Consider the following 20,483-nt stretch of genomic DNA (forward strand, 5'->3'; position numbering starts at 1 on the left):
TCCTGGATTAGACTATATGCTCTATGAGACCAGAGACTGTCCACGGAAATCTCTGTTGCATCCCAGGAACTAGCCCAACCCCTGGAGAAGGGAGAGCACTTCGTCCCCGTCCAGTGAACGAGTGGGTACGATTCTGCTACAGTTGGTTGTGCTGGCTTGTTTTGGAGAGAAAATCCATGAAGCTCAATATCCCAAAATTCTAAGGATATTACCATTCCAAATACAATCTTAAGAAACACAGGACTGCAAGCTGGCCGTGGGCACAACTGAGCAAGAACTGTGGCTCCCTCCTATCCTGTGCACAACCCTTTCTACACCAGGATGACACTGGCCAGAGCTGCTGGCGACGGAGAGATAGGTGGGCCGTGGACCCCACCTCCTCTGCAGCCTCACGGGCACTGTCCCTGACCAGCACTCCTGGGCATTCTGGAAGCAGGCTGTTCTCATGGGAACGAGTGCACAGCTACCAGGTGAGAGGGCACCAGGAAGGGCATGCACAGAGGCTGCGGCCAAGGCAACCCCTCGGGGCTGCCCACCGGCTCCTGCATTCTGGCACGACTTGAACAGGAGACCTGGAAAGTCATCACCATGACCGTGATCAGAACTGCTGTTGTAAGAATGACATCTCCACTTCCCCGGAGCCCTGTCTGGGGTTAAGGTGAAATTTCAAATGCTGCCCAAGTTTTCTTATCCTAAAAATAAAAAGCCAGTGTCTGCCAGCACTAGAAAATTGCAAATAAAAAGTTTAATTTCAGAAACTGAGTTCACCATTTATAAATACACTAAAACATAGTCAATGCAAATTTAGATTAAGCGTAGGTACAGTATTTCAACAAAACAACAACTTTTCTAAAAGGTCGTAGGCAAATGAGTGATCTGTCTCACCCAGAATATTTAATTGGTTTAAAATGAGAAAAGGAATCTTTTTTTCTCTGAAGACATAATTGTTAAAAGAATCTGACAACTGATACTTCATTCTGATGTCCTTGGGATTCTAAAATATCCCAGTGATGGCTGCATCTTCCCTATCATCAAAAAAAAAAAAAAAATCTAAACACCTAAGGCTATTCTTACAACTGTAATATAACAAGCTTCTTCCCTGTTAATAAGCCATCGCTTCTAAAAAAAACTTTACACAAATGTGATCAAACAAGGGGCTCAGTGCACACATTTCGAAAGACAGCTTCAGAGTGTGGAGATGCTGAAGCGGAGGAGTGGGGGTTTCAGCAGGGACCACCTGCCGTCAGCGTGTCATCGAACGCACTGGCGAAGTGATGAGCACAGTTACAAACGGATCACATTTCAGAGGAGCTGATGATAAACAGTTGGGGTATCTCTGAGTTAACTGACCATGTAAAGCCTGAATGCAGAAACCTGAAATGGGAAAGTTCTCAAAATAAGCTCCATGAAACATCTACGTTTCGTTTCCAAATGCCACGTCTCTGTCGTAGTAAACAGTTACCTTCCAGAATATTATCTGTACTCCGCGGGACACTTTAGAACCTGCGGTTAAAAACTGCTCAGTCAGGATGGCTTGCCCTCCACCTCCTATTTACAGATTTCATTTGATAGCCACAAAAGCTATCGTTGCAATTAAAGCAATAATTAACTAAATTACAGTACCTGATTCGTGGTTTGTACATAATTGAGTAAAAAGCCTACAGAATAAAATTGTTTACATCTTCTTTGTCATTCTAGTAAAACAAATTACTAGCCCAAAATTTTAAAAAACTTTACAGTTATGAATTAAAATCTAGTCACCATATTTCATAGTTGACAGGACAAGCTATTTTTAGTGGACGTCTTAATAGAACACCCCGCAAAACCTGCCTGAAGGAAAAGGGGTAAGGCACGTAGAGACACTGGTGAGCTGGAGGGCGGCCCTGAGAGTGCCTGGTCTGATGTCGTGCACGGCCCTGGGCGGAGCGGGTCACAGACCCGGTACGGGCTGCTAACGCTGGGGCAGCCACGCCTCTGGCCTGGTGGTGCCGTTGTGAGTTTCAATACTGAAAGTATATTAAGGGAAGATTCACTTTCAAAAAGATAAGTTTTTCAAAATGTTCCATCATGAGCCTGGATGGGCCAAGGCTGCCGTTCTCAGTGGGCGTGTTGAACAGCTTTTCTGAAGGGACGATGCTCGGAGGGCAGCCCAAAAATCTGACGGCCAGCGTGGACAGCCCCGGCCAGGATGCCTTCTTCAGGTTCCAGTAGGTGAGCGGGTCACAGCTGTGTTCAAGCACTTCCTCCTCCAGATACGCGAGCACCATGTCTTCAGGCAGCTTTTCTCTTGAGTCTTTCTTCTTCACCTTGGCCACCAATGACCACAGGCTCTCCTCTGCGGCAGAGTCTTTCGACGAGGAGCCAGCATCACACCTGTGGGAGGCAGCCGCGTCCTCTGAGGTAGAATTCATGAGTTCGAGTTCCCTGATTAAATCCTGCTTGTACTGCTCCGTCTCCTCCTCCGTAAACAGGGAGGCCTTGTAGCGAGGGTCCAGCAGCGTGGCGAAGACGTACCGCGGGTCGTGGAGGGTGGCGGACAGGCGGCTCACCATGGCCTCTTTCAGAGAGCGCAGCATGGTGTCAATGCCCATCGTCTCCTCGAAGAGCATCTCCACCTTCCTGTTGAGGATATGCACCATGGGGATGACCTGGCTGAGGGTGGACATCTGCATGCTCATCTCCCGGCTCGCGGCCTCGAAGGGCTTCAGCGCACAGCACACAGACTGCATGACCTCCCACTGGTCACAGCTGATCAGCTCTCGGAAGTTACACTCGACGGACATCTCGTTAATGGCCCTTTTCTGCTCGATGAGCCGCTCGAGCATGTGGAAGGACGTGCTCCACTTGGACGGGACGTCCTGGATGAGGTGGTGCTGGGGCAGCGCATACTCCCTCTGCAGCTCGGCCAGTTTCTCCTTCGCCTTGGGCGACCGGTGCACCCGCTCGCAGATCTTCCGGGCGAGGCTCAGCAGGTTCTGCACCATCCGCTGGCTCTTAATGGCCTCGCTGACGATCAGGTTCACCGTGTGGCTGAAGCACTGCACGCTCGAGTGCTCCCCCTCGCTCAGCGTCTTCCCGATGCTGGGGTTGTCGGTGACGGTGATGCCCACCTGAAGGCCAGTGGAGGTCACCCACGCTTCCCACCAGCACTCCAGCTGCTTCTGAATGCTGTTGCCACTGTAGTCGCAGTCCACCTGCGACACGTCCAAGAGCGCCGAGCAGTGGTGGTCATCGCAGCGCGGCCGGGCCGATGACTCGAAGGAAACCCAGTGGGCCGTGAGGGTCAGGTACTCACGGGTCTGGTTACTCATCCATATTCCAGACGTGAAGTGGATCACACCACTCTCAGCTTCCTTCAGGTGGGACATAATTATCTGCTTCACATTATCATACATACCTGGGATAGCTGTCCTGGAGAAGTAGGAAGGGGCAGGGAGGGAGTACTGAGGTTTCAAGTATTCAAGCAGCCTGTTAAAGCCAACATTGTCTACAAAAGAATATGGCTGGAGATCAAGTGCAATCATTTCAGCTATGAGACTTGTGATTTTTTTGGCAACTGGGTGAGAATCATAAAACTTCTCATTGGTGTCATCGAAGGAGGAAGTGCCTGATAGTTCTGTGCCCCGCGGCACCTGGATGTCCGGAGAGGAGGGCCGCGCGGTCTCTGAGACCTCGGTTTTCAGCACGTTGCTATGGAACCGCTGTAAATGTCTCAGAAGACAGCTGGTACCCAAGTTAGTCGGCTTCTTCCCCCGGCTGATGGTCCGGCCACAGTGCAAGCACACGACTTTTGTGGAGTCTGCGGAGCAAATAGAAAAATGATTCCACAGTTTTGAGGTCTTTTTACTATTAACAGGAAACATAACCTGATTGTTTTTTGTGACCACTGTTGGCAAGTCAGTCAGTTTGGAAGAGGAACTTTCTGCAGAGGCCAAAGTGGCATACGGAGAGTTTGCCAGACTGGCACCCAGAAAGCCCTTCTGGCTCCCAACAACTTCTGGGTGGCGCCGGTAGAGATGTCTCATCAGGCAACTGGTGCCCACGTCACCCTTCTTCCCCCGGCTGATGGCGCAGCCGCAGTACCGACACTCGGCCTTGAGGCTGTCCGTGGGGGCCAGGGAGAAGTGATGCCAGACCTCCGACTTCAGTCTCTTCATGACCTTCTTATTCTGCTGGAAGACGGCGCCAGATTCAAACAATCGAGGACTCAGCCCGTCAGCCTGCTGCTTCTCGGGAGAGGACGCCGAGGCCTCCCCCACGTCGTCAGAAGATGAGAAGGCCGCCGCGTCTTCCATCAGCCCATCTCCAGGGTTCAAGTGAGACTGCAGGTCCTCAGTCAGCCTGTCAGGGGAGGAGGAGGCCGAAGGGGACTCTCTGACCAGCTTTACCGGAGACGAGGACACAGAGCTGAGCTCCCCCTCTGGCGGCAGCAAGGAAGGCAGCAGGGTGGGAGGGGTGGAGTACAGAGGCGGGATGCCCGTGCCCCCGTTCTCCTGCAGCACAATGGCGCGGTGTGCTCTCCACATGTGCCTGATGAGGCAGCTTGTGCCCAGGTCCTTCCCGTTCTTCCCCCGGCTGAACTCGTTCATGCAGTGAATGCAGACGGCTTTGGAGTTGTCCAGTGGTGACAGGTAGAAGTGCTTCCAGACAGCGGACCTTCTCCTAGACCCGGAGGTGCTCTTCGGAAGTGGAAGGCTCTTCTCCGCTGAGTTCTCTGCAGTCTCATCGTAATGGAGAGCAGGGAGGTGGGGAGGCGACCCTACCAGGGCTGCTTCTCTGCCGCACTTCTCTGAAACGGACATGTCAGAGGAGATTTCTTCAGAAGAAACTACAGACACAGACTCCTCTGTTATTCGATCGGGGGATGGGATCTTAGACGTCACTTTCTGGACAAGTTTGATGGGTGAGAGGATGGTGCTGAGGTCGCCCGTGTCCGCAGGCTGCGGTGGAAGCAGAAGTGAGGGAGAGGGGAATGAGGACACGGCAGACACGCTGCCGTTTTCCTGAATGAGCACGGTCGGGTGTGCGCGCCTCACGTGCCTCATGAGACAACTGGTACTCAAGTCTTTCTCGTTTTTGCCTCTGCTGAACTCTTTCACGCAGTACATGCATATTGCTTTAGTGCTGTCTCGGGGAGAGATAAAAAAATGCTTCCAGGCTGGAGACTTCTTCCTGGAGCCCATGTTCCGGCTGGAAAGGAGGCTCTGGGTCACGGCCTCCATGGCCACGTCGTAGAGGGTGCTGCTGTACTGGGAGAACAGCGCGCCATAGTCGTCCTCACTCTCTGCAGACAAGTACTTCCCTGGGGGCTTGCAGTTGCAGCCCGTCCCGCCGAGGCCCGCTCGCTCCCCACCGCTGTCCGTCTGCTTCATGTCCTGCTGCTCACTTTTAAAGTCCATTCTTTCCAGACTATCAGGAGGAGTTCCATCATCATCTTCCTCTTCTATTTTAAACTTTATTTTATCAGAAACGAAATCACCGTCCTCTTTGGGACAAGTTTTCAAGTTATTCTCCATGACTGACCATAACTACTCTGGCTGTATCTTAGGTTCGTAAAAAACTGATCCAAATGCTCATTTGTGCCCCCGAATGTAGATTATCTTCACTTTTTCATCATAATTCCATCTTTCAGGATGTTCCTATAAATATGGCTAATCAAAAATAGTACTGAAGAAAAGAATCTGTGACTCATGGTCTTTGAGCATAGATCACTGCTTTCCAGGAGTCCTGCTACTAAATCCTCATGGTGTAGACAACGATGTGTGCAGCAGAGACGTGCTTTTGGTCCTGAGGACAGGATCTGCCTGGTCATCTTGAGAGCAAACACGTGACCCTTGTGCATTACCTATAAGAGATGAAATCAAATTAAGCACGGAACTAAATCACACATTTTAATCTCTACCATCATGGCTACGTCAGCCTAAATATGTATAGAAAAAAACTGTATAATGGAAAACTGGAATAGAAAAACTTGTTCCTTGACTTCCTGCAATCCATTTACACAATGAAAATACTCCCAAATTGCAAAATAAGCAAAAAATAGAGACATGAAAAATATGCAAGTGGCCTATTAATAAAGGATTGGGGAACATGAACTAAAACCTAGAATGGTATAAAGAGGTTGCTTCATCTAGAATTTATGCCCTCATCCTTCCAACAGTTCATGAGAGGTACTCACAGCTGCTACAGTCAGCAAAGCTGAATTCCTTGAAAGCAATTCATCCTACCTTGCTAGAAGACCTGATACATGAAATACGAATTAGAAAAACTTCAGCTAACATATGAAATCATCAACCCAGACGAAAAGCTGAACATAAAATGGACCATGGTGGTTCCTGCATCTAAGAAAGGAAAGATGTCTTGTGGGTGTAAACTGCTTCCAGCCTATCCTTCTGTCACCCATTCAATGCCCCGTCCCCACGTGACGCTGCGTCGTGCTGGAAAACGCAGCTGAGAGGAGACAGTCACGGGACCTGACAGCCAAGAACCACAAGATTCCAGCTATGGTAAATGCTGGAATGAAGGAACATGGTGTTACAAAGACAGGAGAGAACAGGGGCAGGAGCTGTAAGGGTGTAACTGAGCCGAAGCTCAGAGGACGATGGAGTCATGTGGGGTAGGAGAACCCAGTTTAATAAGGAACTAAAACCAAGTAGCAACAAAAACATGTTTTCAGTAATATGGCAGCATAAATATCCTATCATAAAGCCAGACTCTAGAAAACCTCCAACAAACTTTTTTTGAGGAGACGGAGTCTCACTGTCACCCAGGTTGGAGTGCAGCCTCGACTTCCTGGGCGTGAGCCCTCCTCCCAACTCAGCCTCCCAAAGTGCTAGAGTTACTGGTGTGAGCCAATGCGCCTGCCACAAACTTACTTTATAAGGTATTACTGGGCATGCCAGAAAGTGGGAGAATTCTTCAAGGGAGTGGCAAATGGGCAGGAGAGGTGCGCCATCCCCAGCCTGGCCAGCATGGGTCACCCCCACTGGGAGGAGCTGAACCTGACATTCCTCCACCATGCAGGAACCAAGAACTGAAGTCACCACATCATGTATTTTCTAAACCAGGGCATTGCTGAGAGTGAAAGGGAGCTATTAATAATACTGCTGGGGGCCGGGCACGGTGGCTCAAGCCTGTAATCCCAGCACTTTGGGAGGCCGAGGTGGGCAGATCATGAGGTCACGAGATCAAGACCATCCTGGCTAACACGGTGAAACCCCATCTGTACTAAAAATACAAAAAGTTAGCCGGGTGTGGCGGCAGGCGCCTGTAGTCCCAGCTGCTCAGGAGGCTGAGGCAGGAGAATGGCGTGAACCCGGGAGGCGGAGCTTGCACTGAGCCGAGATCGCGCCACTGCACTCCAGCCTGAGTGACACAGCGAGACTCTGTCTCAAAAAAAAAAAAAAAAAAAAAAAAGACAGTTGCTGTTTTTTTGAGACAGGATCTCACTGTTGGCCAGGCTGGAGTGCAGTGGCACAATCATAGCTCACCCCTAGTTATTATTACTCCTAGAGAAATGAAAACCTATCTCTGTATGAAGAATTTTTTTTTTTTCTTTTGAGACAGAGTCTCGCTCTGTCACCCAGGCTGGAGTGCAGTGGTGCGTTGGCTCACTGCAACTTCCGCCTCCCAGATTCAAATGATTCTCCTGCGTCAGCCTCCCGAGTAGCTGGAATTACAGTTGCCTGTCACCACACCCGCTAATTTTTGTATTTTTAGTAGAGACAGTGTTTCACCATATTGGTCGGGATGGTCTTGAATTCCTGACCTCAGGTGATCCGCCCATCTCGGCCTCCCAAAGTGCTGGTATTACAGGCATGAGCCAACACGCCCACCCTCTGTATGAAGACTTACATATAAAATTCACAGCAGCTTTATATGTAATATCTAAAAACTAGAAGACAAATTGTGATACATCCCTACAATGGATCATTACGCAGCAACAACAAAAGAATGAATGGATACATGCAATACGGATGAATCTCAAACAATCATGCAGAGTGCGGGAGGCGAACAGGAAGATCTGTGATTGGGGGAGGCGGGGCCACGAGGGGCACAAGACACAGGAGGGATGTGTGTGTCCATGCTGCCTGCAGGATGGGTTTATGGATGAGCAAGCATGTCCATATGAAGATTCATATGCAAATGTTCATAGCAGCTGTTTACGCATAATATATGGATATGGATATATATTACATTATGCACTGTAAATATGTGTAGTTTATTGTATATCAATTATACCCAAATAAAGCTGTTTTTTAGGCCAGGACACCGCTCACACCTGTAATCCCAGCACTTTGGGAGGCCAAGGCGGGGTGGGGATCATATGAGGTCAGGAGTTCAAGACCAACCTGGCCAACGTGGGGAAACACTGTGTCTACTAAAAATACAAAAATTAGCCAGGCATGGTGGTACATATCTGTAATACTAGCTACTTGGGAGGCTGAGGTAGGAGAATCATTTGAGCCTGGGAGGTGGAGGTTGCAGTGAGCTGAGATTGAGCCACTGCACTCCAGCCTGGGCGACAGAGCGAGACTCCATCTCAAAATAAATAAATAAATAAATAAATAAATAAATAAATAAGCAAGCAAGCAAGCTGTGTTTTTAGAGAGACAGGGATTGTCAGACTGAATAAAAAAGCAAGACTTCCTATATGCTGCCTACAAGAAACATGCTTTAAACATAAAGACACAAATAGCTTAATCCTTTTCTCATTTAGGAAAAAAAATTGCAGCTCACTGCCAGCGCTCATTTACTTTTACATAAACACACTCTTTGAGGCTGAAGTAAATCTGACTGATTTTCAATGTGAAAATAAAACATAAAAACTGTTCTTGGAATTATTTCTAAACAGAACTAACATCAGAGTCATCTGAATCATCAGAATCATCTATTTTGGAAAAACTGGATTCATCAAAGGAATCTTTGGCCAGCAACTGAGAATGATGTTAACACCATGCGTGGGAACGCTGTGTCTTCTAGGGATTTGACGTTTTCAGCAACTGAGAATCCCTATATTTTGTAAGTGGAAATACCACGACTAAAAACAGAATGCCATAAATAAATGAGGTCTTTTGTTTCCAAAGTCGATAAACTCGAGCAACGCAGAAGTCATCATGAAAACGAGAGATTTCGTGGCAAACTTATCTCGGGGTAAACGCTGCAGCTGCAAGCACTGCCAGTGAGTGTTCTCGGGGCAAACAGGAAAAGAGTTAAAAACAAATGGATGGGAAAAGGTACACCACGTTAATACAAATCAAGAGAGAGCTGGAGTGGCGATATTAACACCGGGTAAAGATTTAAGAATAACATACTAAATACAATAAACAACGTCAGGAAATTACAAGGGGGTCAATTCATTCAGAGCGCATTCTCCCAAAGGGGCATATACCTGCAAAGAAACCTTCAAAACATATGAAGCAAAGCTGACAGAACTAAAGGGAGACAAGATAAGTCACCATCACAGATGGAGATTTCCACAGAACTATTCAATAAGTAACTGAACAAGTACATAAAAATCAGTAAAGACACGGAAGATTCAAATCAACACTATTATCCAAGTTGACCTAATGGACGTTTATTGAACAGACCAACAACAACAGAATACACATTATTTACAAGTGCACACAAAACCTCCACCAAGACAGACTCTTCTCTGGACAATAAAGCAAACCTCAATACATTTAAAAGAACCAAAATCAAAGAACGGTTTCTGACAAGGGAACTGAATAAAAACTCAGCAATAGAATAACATCTGAAAAAATCCAAAATATTTTCAAATAAATAACACTTACATTATGCACAGTATCAAAGAAAAAAATCACAAAAGTAAAGCAAATTTACACAGTAAGCATCAAGAAAAAAATAATAAAGATGTGAAATCAATGAATTTTTAAAAAAAGAAAAAAAAATCAATGAAACCAAACTCTGGTTCTTGGGAAAGAGCAATAAAATGGATAAGCTTCTACAAATATGATTAGGGAAAAAATGGAGAAGACAGAATTTACCACTACCAGGAATGAGAGAGGGGATATCATTACAGATCCTACAGGTATAAAAGGATAGTAAGGAAACATATAAAAAATTTTATAAAAATAAATTCTGCAACTGAGATGAAATGGACAAGCTGGGTACGGTGGCTCACACCTGTAATCCCAGCTCTTTGGGAGGCCGAGGTGGGCAGATCACCTGAGGTCAGGAGTTCGAGACCAGCCTGGCCAACATGGTGAAACCCTGTCTCTACTAAAAATACAAAAATGAACTGGGCATGGTGGCATGCGCCTGTTTTCCCAGCAACTCAAGAGGCTGAGGCAGGAGAATTGCTTGAACCTGGGAGGTGGAGGTTGCAGTGAGCTGAGATCCAGCCATTGCCCTCCAGCCTGGCGACAGAGTGAGACTCTGTCTCAAAAAAAAAAAAAAAAAAAAAAAGGCGGGACGTGGTGGTGGTTCACGCCTGTAATCCCAGTACTTCGGGAGGCCGAGGCAGCTGGATCACGAGGTCAGGAGATCCAGACCATCCTGGCCAAAATGGTGAAATCCCGTCTCTACTAAAAATACAAAAATGGTGGTGGGCACCTGTAGTCCCAGCTACCTGGGAGGCTGAGGCAGGAGAATCGCTTGAACCTGGGAGGCAGAGGTTACAGTGAGCCAAGATTGCACCACTGTACTCCAGCCTGGGAGACAGAGCAAGATTCCATCTCAGGGAAAACAAAAAAAAATTAAAACAATACATTAGCAAAAGGAGGAAAACCATATGGTCATGTTATTCGACGTAGAAAAACATTTGCCAGCACTTCCACCTCTATTCACAGCAAAAACTCTGAGCAAACCAGGAATAGAAGGAAATGTCTTCAGTCTTATGAGAGGCATCCGGAAAACAGTGCAGCTCCCATCATACTCATCAGGGAAAGAGTGAGCGCTTCCCCTCAGCATATTCTACCCAGCACTGGATGGGAGCCTGCCCAGGCAGGAGGCGGCTGTCAGAGAAAATCACAACTGCCTTGATGGGCAGACGACAGGGCCATCGATGTTGCAAAGGTTGTAAGGCCGCCACAAAACAGTACTAGAGCCAAACAGTAAGACAGTTCAGAGGGGTCACAGGACTCAAGCTCATTCTTGCTCTTGGCACGGGCCAGCTCCACCGGGATGTCCTTTCTAATTTCAGGCATCTGTCCTCCCTGGCGGCAGCGCTGCCCCGTTCACCAGCCCTTATTTTCTCATTCCAGGACAACCTTGTCCTCCATGCTCCCCGCTCCAACCTACAAGGTGGGCCATGCACCTCTGTGGGTCGAAAAGAACCCAGCCGTTCTCTCTTCAAAACAGACATCTCATTCTAGGTTGGTCTTGACTCTCTCTGAGCCTTTCTTGGGGCTGCAGGGTGGGGGTGAGGAGGTGGGAAGACCCGATGCAGCACACCTCATATCACCGCGCCTCACTCTACTGCAACCTCCACCTCCCAAGTTCAAGCAATTCTGCTGCCTCAGCCTCCTGAGTAGCTGAGACTACAGGTGCACACCACCACGCCTGGCTAATTTTTGCATTTTTAGTAGAAACGGGGTTTCACCGTGTTAGCCAGGATGGTCTTGATCTCCTGAACTCATGATCCACCTGCTGCGGCCTCCCAAAGTGCTGGGATTACAGGCGTGAGCCACCGCGCCTAGCCAACTATATACTTTTTTTTTTTTTTGAGATGGAGTCTCGCTCTGTCGCCCAGGCTGGAGTGCAGTGGTGCAATCTTGCCTCACTGCAAGCGCCACCTCCCAGGTTCATGCCATTCTCCTGCCTCAGCTTCCCAAGTAGCTGGGACTACAGGCGCCCGCCACCACACCCAGCTAATTTTTGGTATTTTTAGTAAAGATGGAGTTTCACCATGTTAGCCAGGATGGTCTCGATCTCCTGACCTCGTGATCCGCCTGCCTCGGCCTCCCAAAGCGCTGATGAATATAAAAAAATTCTAAGCCAGGCATGGTGACTCACGCCTATAGTCCTAGCACTTTGGGAGGCTGAGGCAGATGGATTATTTGAGCCCAGGAGCTTGAGACCAGCCTCTTTGCCAACATGGTGAAACTTCATCTCTACTAAAAAAAAAAAAAAAATATATATATATATTAGCCAGGCATCGTGGCACACACCTGTAATCCCAGCTGCTTGAGAGGCTGAGGCAGGAGAATTGCTTGGACCCTAGAGGTGGAGGTTGCAGTCAACCAAGCTTGCACCACTGCACTCTAGCCTGGATGACAGAGTGAGACTTCGTCTCAAAAAAAAAATCGATCTTTTGAAAACACTTACTGAAATGCGGCTACGTGAATTATGGTTTCAGGCATTTGCTTCCAAATAATTGAGTGGATTGTAACAGAAACAAAAACTGACAAGCGGGAGCGAACTAAAGAGCCTCTGCATAGCAGAACCTATCACGGCAAAGGAGACTATGGACAGAGCAAACAGAAAACCCACTGAATAAGAGAAAATATCTGCAAACTATGCATCTGACAAAGGTCTAAAATCCACAATCTATAAGAAGCTTAACAACCCCATTAAAAAGCGAGCAAAGGACATGAACAGATTCTTCTCAAAAGGAGACATAAAAGTGGCCAACAGACGTGAAAAAAGGCTCGACATCAACAGTCATTGGAGAAGTGCAAATCAAAACCACCACAAGATACCATCTCACACCTGTCACAATGGCTTTTATTTAAAAAAGAAAAAAATAACAGACGCTGGAGAGGCCACAGAGAAAAGGGAAACTCAAGCACTGCTGGCAGGGATGCCAATGAGTTCAGCCACTGCAGAGGGCAGTGTGGAGTTTTCTCGAAGAACTGAAAACAGAGCTACCATCTGACCCAGTGATGCCACCACCAGGTGTGTACCCAAAGAAATAAATCATTCTACAAAAAAACCCCACGTACACATGTAGGTTCATCACAGCACTATTTACAATAGCAAAGACATGGAATCAACCTGCGGGCCTGGCAGTGGTGGAATGGATAAGGAAAATGCGGTATATCCACGCCACGGAGTATTATACAGCCATAGAAAAGAACAAAATAACGTCCCTCGCAGCAACACGCACGCAGCTGGAGACCATCATCCTACGTGAATGGACACAGAAACAGAAAACCAGATACCACATGTTCTCACCTATCAGTGGGAGCTAAGCACATGGTACACAGGGACATAAAGATGAGAACCACAGGTGCTGGGACTGAGAGAGGGAGGAGCGAAGGAGCGGGGACGAGGGGCAAGGCTGAAAAACAACCTACTGAGTGCCACGCTCACAATCTGGGTGATAGGATCATTCTTATCCCAAACTCGGCGTCACGCAATACACCGTGCCGTGAACCTGCACATGGGCCTGATGAATCTAAAATCAAAGTTGAAATTATTTTTAAAAATAAATTTTTTTGGCCGGGCGTGGTGGCTCAAGCCTGTAATCCCAGCACTTTGGGAGGCTGAGACAGGCGGATCACGAGGTCAGGAGATCGAGACCATCCTGGCTAACACGGTGAAACCCCATCTCTACTAAAAATACAAAAAAACTAGCCGGGTGAGGTGGTGGGCGCCTGTAGTCCCAGCTACTCGGGAGGCTGAGGCAGGAGAATGGCGTAAACCCGGGAGGCGGAGCTTGCAGTGAGCTGAGATCCGGTCACTGCACTCCAGGCCGGGCGACAGAGCAAGACTCCGTCTCAAAAAAAAATAAATAAAATAAAAAAAAATAATAAATAAATAAATTTTTTTAAGAAGGGAGTGGAGGACACAGAGGAAACGGGAATGGCTGTGCACTGGTAACTTCCGAAGCCAGGGATGCGTGCACAGGGTTCGTTACGCTACTCTTTCCACATTTATGTATATCAGATTATTTCCATGAGAGCCATTTTAAGAAAAAAACCAATTAGATACACTGCTTACTTTTCAAGAGAAACAACATAAACCAGGAAACAAAGGAATGACATCTTCAAAGCTGTGAAAAATGAGAACCAAACCAGAATTCAGTAAGCAGCACAAATACTCCCTGAGGAATAAACGGGAACTAAAAACACCGTCAGACAAACCACACACAGACCATGTGTCTTAAGTGACCCACATTAAAGGCCACACAAGAGTGTTCTCCAGGCAGAGATGAAATAATCTGGTCTGGAGGAAGAGCGCTGCCAAAAAGGCCTGAGGCGGATAACCGCCACGCGGTCCGAGGCAGGCAGCCGTGTACGCACCCTTATGGGGGCCTCTGCCTTTCAGCCCTTCCAGTAGAAGCGGTGGAACCCGTAAACACCAACATGCACACATGGATGTGAATCAAACCCACAAGCTCACACTGATGCCGCCAACTCTGCCCTGAGATCACCAGACCAAGCCTCCCCCTTTCCACAACCGTGATTCTTCCTCTTCTTTTCTTTTTTTCTTTTTTGAGACAGTTTCACTGTTGTTGTCCAGGCTGGAGTGCAGGGGCGCAATCTCGGCTCACCCCAACCTCCACCTTCTGGGTTCAAGTGATTCTTCTGCCTCAGCTTCCCGAGTAGCTGGGATTACAGGCATGCACCACCACACCTGGGTTTTTTGTGGTTTTTTTTTTTGTTTTTGCATTTTTAGTAGAGACAGGGTTTCTCCATGTCAGTCAGGCTGGTCTCGAACTCCTAACCTCAGGTGATCCGCTCACCTTGGCCTCCCAAAGTGCTGGGATTACAGGTGTGAGTCACCGTGCCCGGCCTGCATCGGTGACATTTCAATCCACCTCTGGGAGGCTGGGCTCCCACTCTCCCAGCAGATTTCCTCATTTGCTTAACCCTACAACACGTGCACGAAGTCGCTGCAGAATTAACCCATGCCACCAAGAAAGCAAGCCTTCTAGCTGGAGATGACAATTTGTTTATAATTTTTATCTTTATACTCGAAGGTTTATAATCACATCGTGTCCAGGAGTTTCTTGGGTCAGTTTTCTTTTCATTTTTCTTTTTTGTTGGAGGACACAGTCTCACTCTGGTGCCCAGACTGGAGTGCAGTGGCACAATCTTGGCTCACTGCAACCTCCGCCTCATGAACTCAAATAATCTTCCCACCTCAGCCTCCTGAGTAGCTGGGACGACAGGTGTGTGCCACCACCCAGTTAATTTATTGCATTTTTTGTAGAGATGGGGTTTCACCATGTTGTCCAGAATGGTCTTGAACTCCTCATCCTGGGTGATCCACCCGCCTCGGCCAGCTTTCTTCCTTAAGTGTACTTATTCATTTGAAATATAGTAAGTTCATTTGTTTGCTTGTAACACCGCCTGTATTTTATTTTTTAGTTTCTCCAAATCTCTCAATAAAAGGAAAACTAGAACAGTGAAACCACAATCCTCTGATGTTATCAACAACAGAGACGACGGACACGGTATTTCCGTTACCACCACATGTAAGTGGAAGGGACAAGCCATGAACATGGGTAAGTGGGTCCCTGTGACTTAATGACGGCTCAACCTAGGAATCTGCAACTTTACGATGGTGTGGAAGCTACTGGCACTCAGCAGAAATTGTACTTTGAATTCTGAATGTTGATCTTTTCCTAGGCTAGCAACATAGGGTGTGACACTCTTACATGAGATATTCAACACTTTATTACAAAACAGGCTTTGTGTCAGGTGATTCTGCCCAAATCTGGGTTGATGTACGTGTTCTAAGCATATTTAAGGGTAGCAACATATGGTGTGACACTGTTGCATGAGATATTCAACACTTTATTACAAAACACACTTTATGTCAGGTGATTCTGTCCAACTCTGGGCTAATACAAGTGTCTGAGCACATTGAAGGGAGGCTAGACGAAGCTGTGATGTTTGGCAGATTAGGTGTGTTCAATGCATTTTCAACTGAGGATATTTTTCATTGATGATGGGTAGATCAGGATGAAAGCCCTCATAATCAGTATTCCAAGGCCTAGATGGTTCTGTTCAGCTGGAAAAGAAAGATGTCACCAAGCATGTGATACACCGATCGATAATCCCCAAGCAGCCGACAGGTACCACTGGGCGGCCCACAGAACCAAGCTGCTGAAGTGGGTGACTTTCTGCACATCTGCAAAGCAGAGGAGGGTCAGCGTCCAAGGTCCAATCTGGGGCAAAACAAAACAGCCGACACTTCTTTCCGGGGCAAAAATTCGCACGAAGAGAAGCTGCTGGGCCTACTAGGCCACCCAGAACTAGACAAAGTCAGCAAGAACAGAGAAGACTTGAGCAACACTGTCAGCCAGCCGACCCAGCAGACCCGCGGGAGCACCGCCCCCACAGCCGCCGGCACACTCGCTACTTCAGGGGCCCGGGGAATGTCCCCCAGTACAGACCACAGGCGGGCCCGTAACATACGCGTTGGGCATTTCAAAAAGACTGAAAGTCCTCTAAACACAATAGAGTTAAATTATAAAGCTAAAAGAAAGAAATCTGGGAAATAAGCAATTATTTGGAAATGAAATACAATTCTAAATAACTCATGGGTGAAAAAGAAACTGTGAGGGAAACTGGAAAGTATTTTCAACTGAATGACAATAAAAATACAACCCAACAAATGTATGAGATGCAGCTAAAGTGGTGGTTAGCAAGAAACTGAAAGCTCTGCATACCTGTTAGAAAAGATGACCTCCAGTCAATAAAGTACTCACCTAAAACAAAACTCTAGAAAAAAACAGCAAATCAAACTGATGCAAGCCAAGGAACACAGGTGACCTCCTGAAGCCACAAGAGGTAAGAACGTGCATTTGCCCTGAGAGCACCATTCCGCAGCAGGCCAGCATCTTCATTTAGCCCAGTGAGACCCAGCTCAGATTTCAGACTCCTAATTTCCGTTTGTGTGAAGCCACTTGGTTTGTGGTAATTTGTTAAAGCAGCACTAGAAAACTAATATAATAGGCAACAGAAAAGAATTCTGTCAAATCTCACAGAAGGGTATGAGAAAAATAGAGAGCAGAAAAACATCACTGCAGATAATGAAATATGCTCACAGAAAAATGTGACCTCAAATTAAATGAAAACAGTAACTTCCTATTACAAAGACACTAAAGAAATTGAGAAAATGATATAAAGAAACAACATAAATCAGGATAGAAAAATTCTGATGTGAGATTATAGGTCCCACAAAAACATTAAAAATAAAAGTAAAATATGACTTCAAGAATGAAGACCTAAAAAAGAAGAAACATGAGAACAAACTCCACAGATGACAACCTAAGATAAATGAAGGTGAAACACAATTTTTTTAATGAAACAGAAATGAGGGGATTAAAAAAGACTCAAGAGAAATGGACCAATTTAAAAGACAGGTAAAGAAGATCCAACATATGTACAATCAGAACAGCCACCCCAGAAACAGGAGGGGACAGGGCAAGAGAACAGAATACTAAACACTTAAAAACTTTTCCTGAATTAGAAATTGTCAAGCCACATAGTGAAAGGGGCTGAGAAAATCTATCCTCAACTAATAACACTAATTTATTTTCTAACAAAATTACTAGACTTAAAAGAAATCCTTTGGGCTCTCAGGCAAAGTACAAAGTCACTTGGAAAGAAAAAACTGTCATGATTTTGACAGCAATGCTTTATTCTAGACCACAGAATAACATTTTTAAGATTTTTTTTTTTTTTTTTTTTTTTTTTTTGAGGCAGAGTCTCCCTCTGTCGCCCGGACTGGAGTGCAGTGGCCAGATCTCAGCTCACTGCAAGCTCCGCCTCCGGGTTTAGGCCATTCTCCTGCCTCAGCCTCCCGAGTAGCTGGGACTACAGGCGCCGGCCACCTCGCCCGGCTAGTTTTCGTATTTTTAGTAGAGACGGGGTTTCACCGTGTTAGCCGGGATGGTCTCGATCTCCTGACCTCGTGATCCGCCCGTCTCGGCCTCCCAAAGTGCTGGGATTACAGGCTTGAGCCACCGCGCCCGGCCCATTTTTAAGATATTTAAATTAAGGGGCCAGGCGCCATGGCTCATGCCTGTAATCCCAGCACTTTGGGAGGCCGAGGCAGGCAGATCACAAGGTCAGGAGATCGAGACCATCCGGCTAACACGGTGAAACCCCGTCTCTACTAAAAAATACAAAAAATTAGCCGGGCGTGGTGGCAGGCGCCTGTAGTCCCACCTACTTGGGAGGCTGAGGCAAGAGAATGGCATGAAACTGGGAGGCAGAGCTTGCAGTGAGCCGAGATTGCACCACTGCACTCCAGCCTGGGCGACAGAGCGAGACTCCATCTCAAAAAAAAAAAAAAAAAGATATTCAAGAAAAAAGTGAACTAGCCAGGCACAGTGGGCCACGCCTATAATCCCAGCATTCGGAGGTGGAGGCAAGAGGGCTCCTTGAAGCTAGGAGTTTGAGACCAGCCTGCGCAATATAGTGAGACCCACAGCTCTACAAAAATTTAAGAACCACCACCAAAAAACAGGGCGGGGTGAGGGGAAGAAAATGTGAATCAAGGATTTTATACGAAGCCAAACTGACCTTCGAGCATGATGAATGCAGAAAAACGTTGATTAAGATGCAGGAAGCCGGGAAACCTTGTTCCACGAGTCCTCCCTGAGAGATCTACTGGAGCGCACACCTCAACCAGAGACAACAGGAACACGAGGACCCAGTGTGAGTATTTATTTTTATTTTTGGAGACAGAGTCTCGCTCAGTCGCCCAGGCTGGAGTGTAGTGGTACGGTCTCTGCTCACTGCAGCCTCCGCCTCCCAGGTTCAAGTGATTCTCCTGCCTCGGCCTCCTGAGTAGCTGGGATTACAGGTGCCTGCCACCATGCCTATATTTTAATAGACGGGTTTTTTTTTTTTTTTGTATTTTAATAGAGACGGGGTTTCACTACGTTGGCCAGGTTGGTCTCCAACTCCTGAGCTGGGGTGATCCACCCGCCTCGGCCTCCCCCCGGGCTGGGATTAGAGGTGTGAGCCACCACGCCCGGCCCCAGTGTGAGCATTTAACACACAGTCACGCGCTGCACAGCAACACCTCGATCAGCAAAGAGCAGCACACCCCACAGTGGCTATGCAAGATAAGAACACCGTCTATTTCCTGTGCCTTTTCTGTTTGGACACACAAATACTTACCATGGTGTTACAAATGCCTACAGGGTTCAGCGCAGTAACTGCTGTGCAGATTTGCAGCCTCGGAGTGACAGGCTATACCATCTGGGTTTGCGTACGTACGTGCACTCTATGAGGTTCACACAACACAACGTCGCTGAGTAACACATTTCTCAGATCACACCCCTGCCCTTAGCGAGACCCGGCGCTGCCGTCACTTGCAGAGCTAGGACTGAACAAGGGTTTTGGGGGGGAGAAACACAGCACAGTAGCTGGACCCGGCGGTTTCTGACTTCACGGAGGCGTTGCTGGGATAGAACCCCATGGTCAGTCCAGGAGCATCTGAACTTAATGATGGTTTGACTCGCAATTTTTCATCTCTACGATAGTTTAATCAGGGTTTTTTTTTTTTTTTTTTGAGACAGGGTCTCACTCTGACACTCAGGCTGGAGTGCAGCATGCAATCTCAGCTCACTGTAGCCTCAATCTCCTGGGCCCAAGCGATCCTCCCGCCTCAGTCTCCTGAATAGTTGGAACTATACCTGAGTGTCACCACGCCTGGCTAATATTTTTAAACATTTTTTGTAGAGAAGGGGTCTCACTCTATTGCCGAGGCTGGTCTCAAACTCCCAGGCTCATGTCATCCTCCCACCTCAACCTCCCAAAGTGCTGGGATTATAGGAGTGAGCCACCATGCCCAGGCTCCAGTCAGGTATTAAGTGCATTTTCGACTTTGATGGGTTTATCGGATGTGGCCGTGTCCTGAGCTGCAGGGCATCGTAGCATGTAATGGCCGCATGCTCTGCAGCTGAGACAGTGCATAACTACACAGAATGTGAAGACTGGCCGGGCGCGGTGGCTCACGCCTGTAATCCCAGCACTTTCGGAGGCCGAGGCGGGTGGATCACAAGGTCAGGAGATCGAGACCACGGTGAAACCCCGTCTCTACTAAAAATACAAAAAATTAGCTGGGCGCGGTGGCGGGTGCCTGTAGTCCCAGCTACTCGGGAGGCTGGGGCAGGAGAACGGCGTGAACACAAGGGGCGGAGCTTGCAGTGAGCCGAGGTTGCGCCCCTGCACTCCAGCCTGGGTGAGAGAGCAAGACTCCATCTCAAAAAAAAAAAAGAATGGGAAGACTGAGGCAAAAAACATCTTCAATGTTTTCAGTAACGATATAGGTGGCAGTTGTACTGCCATTGTTGAGACTGTGATGTTTGTAGCAAGAGATAAAACAGATGACACATGATGCAATATTCCAATTCTCTCATCTCCACTGTCCTTGAGACCAAGACTCTCAGTGGAAAAAGAGGACAGAGACGTAAGACTAAAGCACCGCCAAGCGAACGCCCTGCTGTCAGAAAGCAGCCCACACACTCCAGCAGAGGCCTAGAACCAGCGGCCAATCCGACAGCAGTAAGCACCTGTCACATTGTCACATGCAGACCGTGGTTTTCAAAC

The 20,483-nt window shown here is 47.5% G+C and overlaps 1 protein-coding gene across 1 annotated transcript in view; it reads right to left on the reverse strand.

Moving 5' to 3' along the window:
• Positions 1 to 726: 726 nt before the first annotated feature.
• Positions 727 to 20,483, reverse strand: part of ZBED4 (zinc finger BED-type containing 4) — a 30,134-nt gene continuing 10,377 nt past the window's right edge. Inside the window, exon 2 of the mRNA XM_033233526.1 lies at positions 727 to 5,845. Within this exon, the coding sequence (XP_033089417.1) occupies positions 2,001 to 5,516 (3,516 nt within the window). The 5' untranslated portion in view covers positions 5,517 to 5,845 and the 3' untranslated portion in view covers positions 727 to 2,000. The remainder of the gene's footprint in view (positions 5,846 to 20,483) is intronic.

The sequence above is a fragment of the Trachypithecus francoisi genome, unplaced genomic scaffold, assembly GCF_009764315.1.
Source record: "Trachypithecus francoisi isolate TF-2019V2 unplaced genomic scaffold, Tfra_2.0 Lachesis_group14, whole genome shotgun sequence".
NCBI lineage: Eukaryota > Metazoa > Chordata > Mammalia > Primates > Cercopithecidae > Trachypithecus > Trachypithecus francoisi.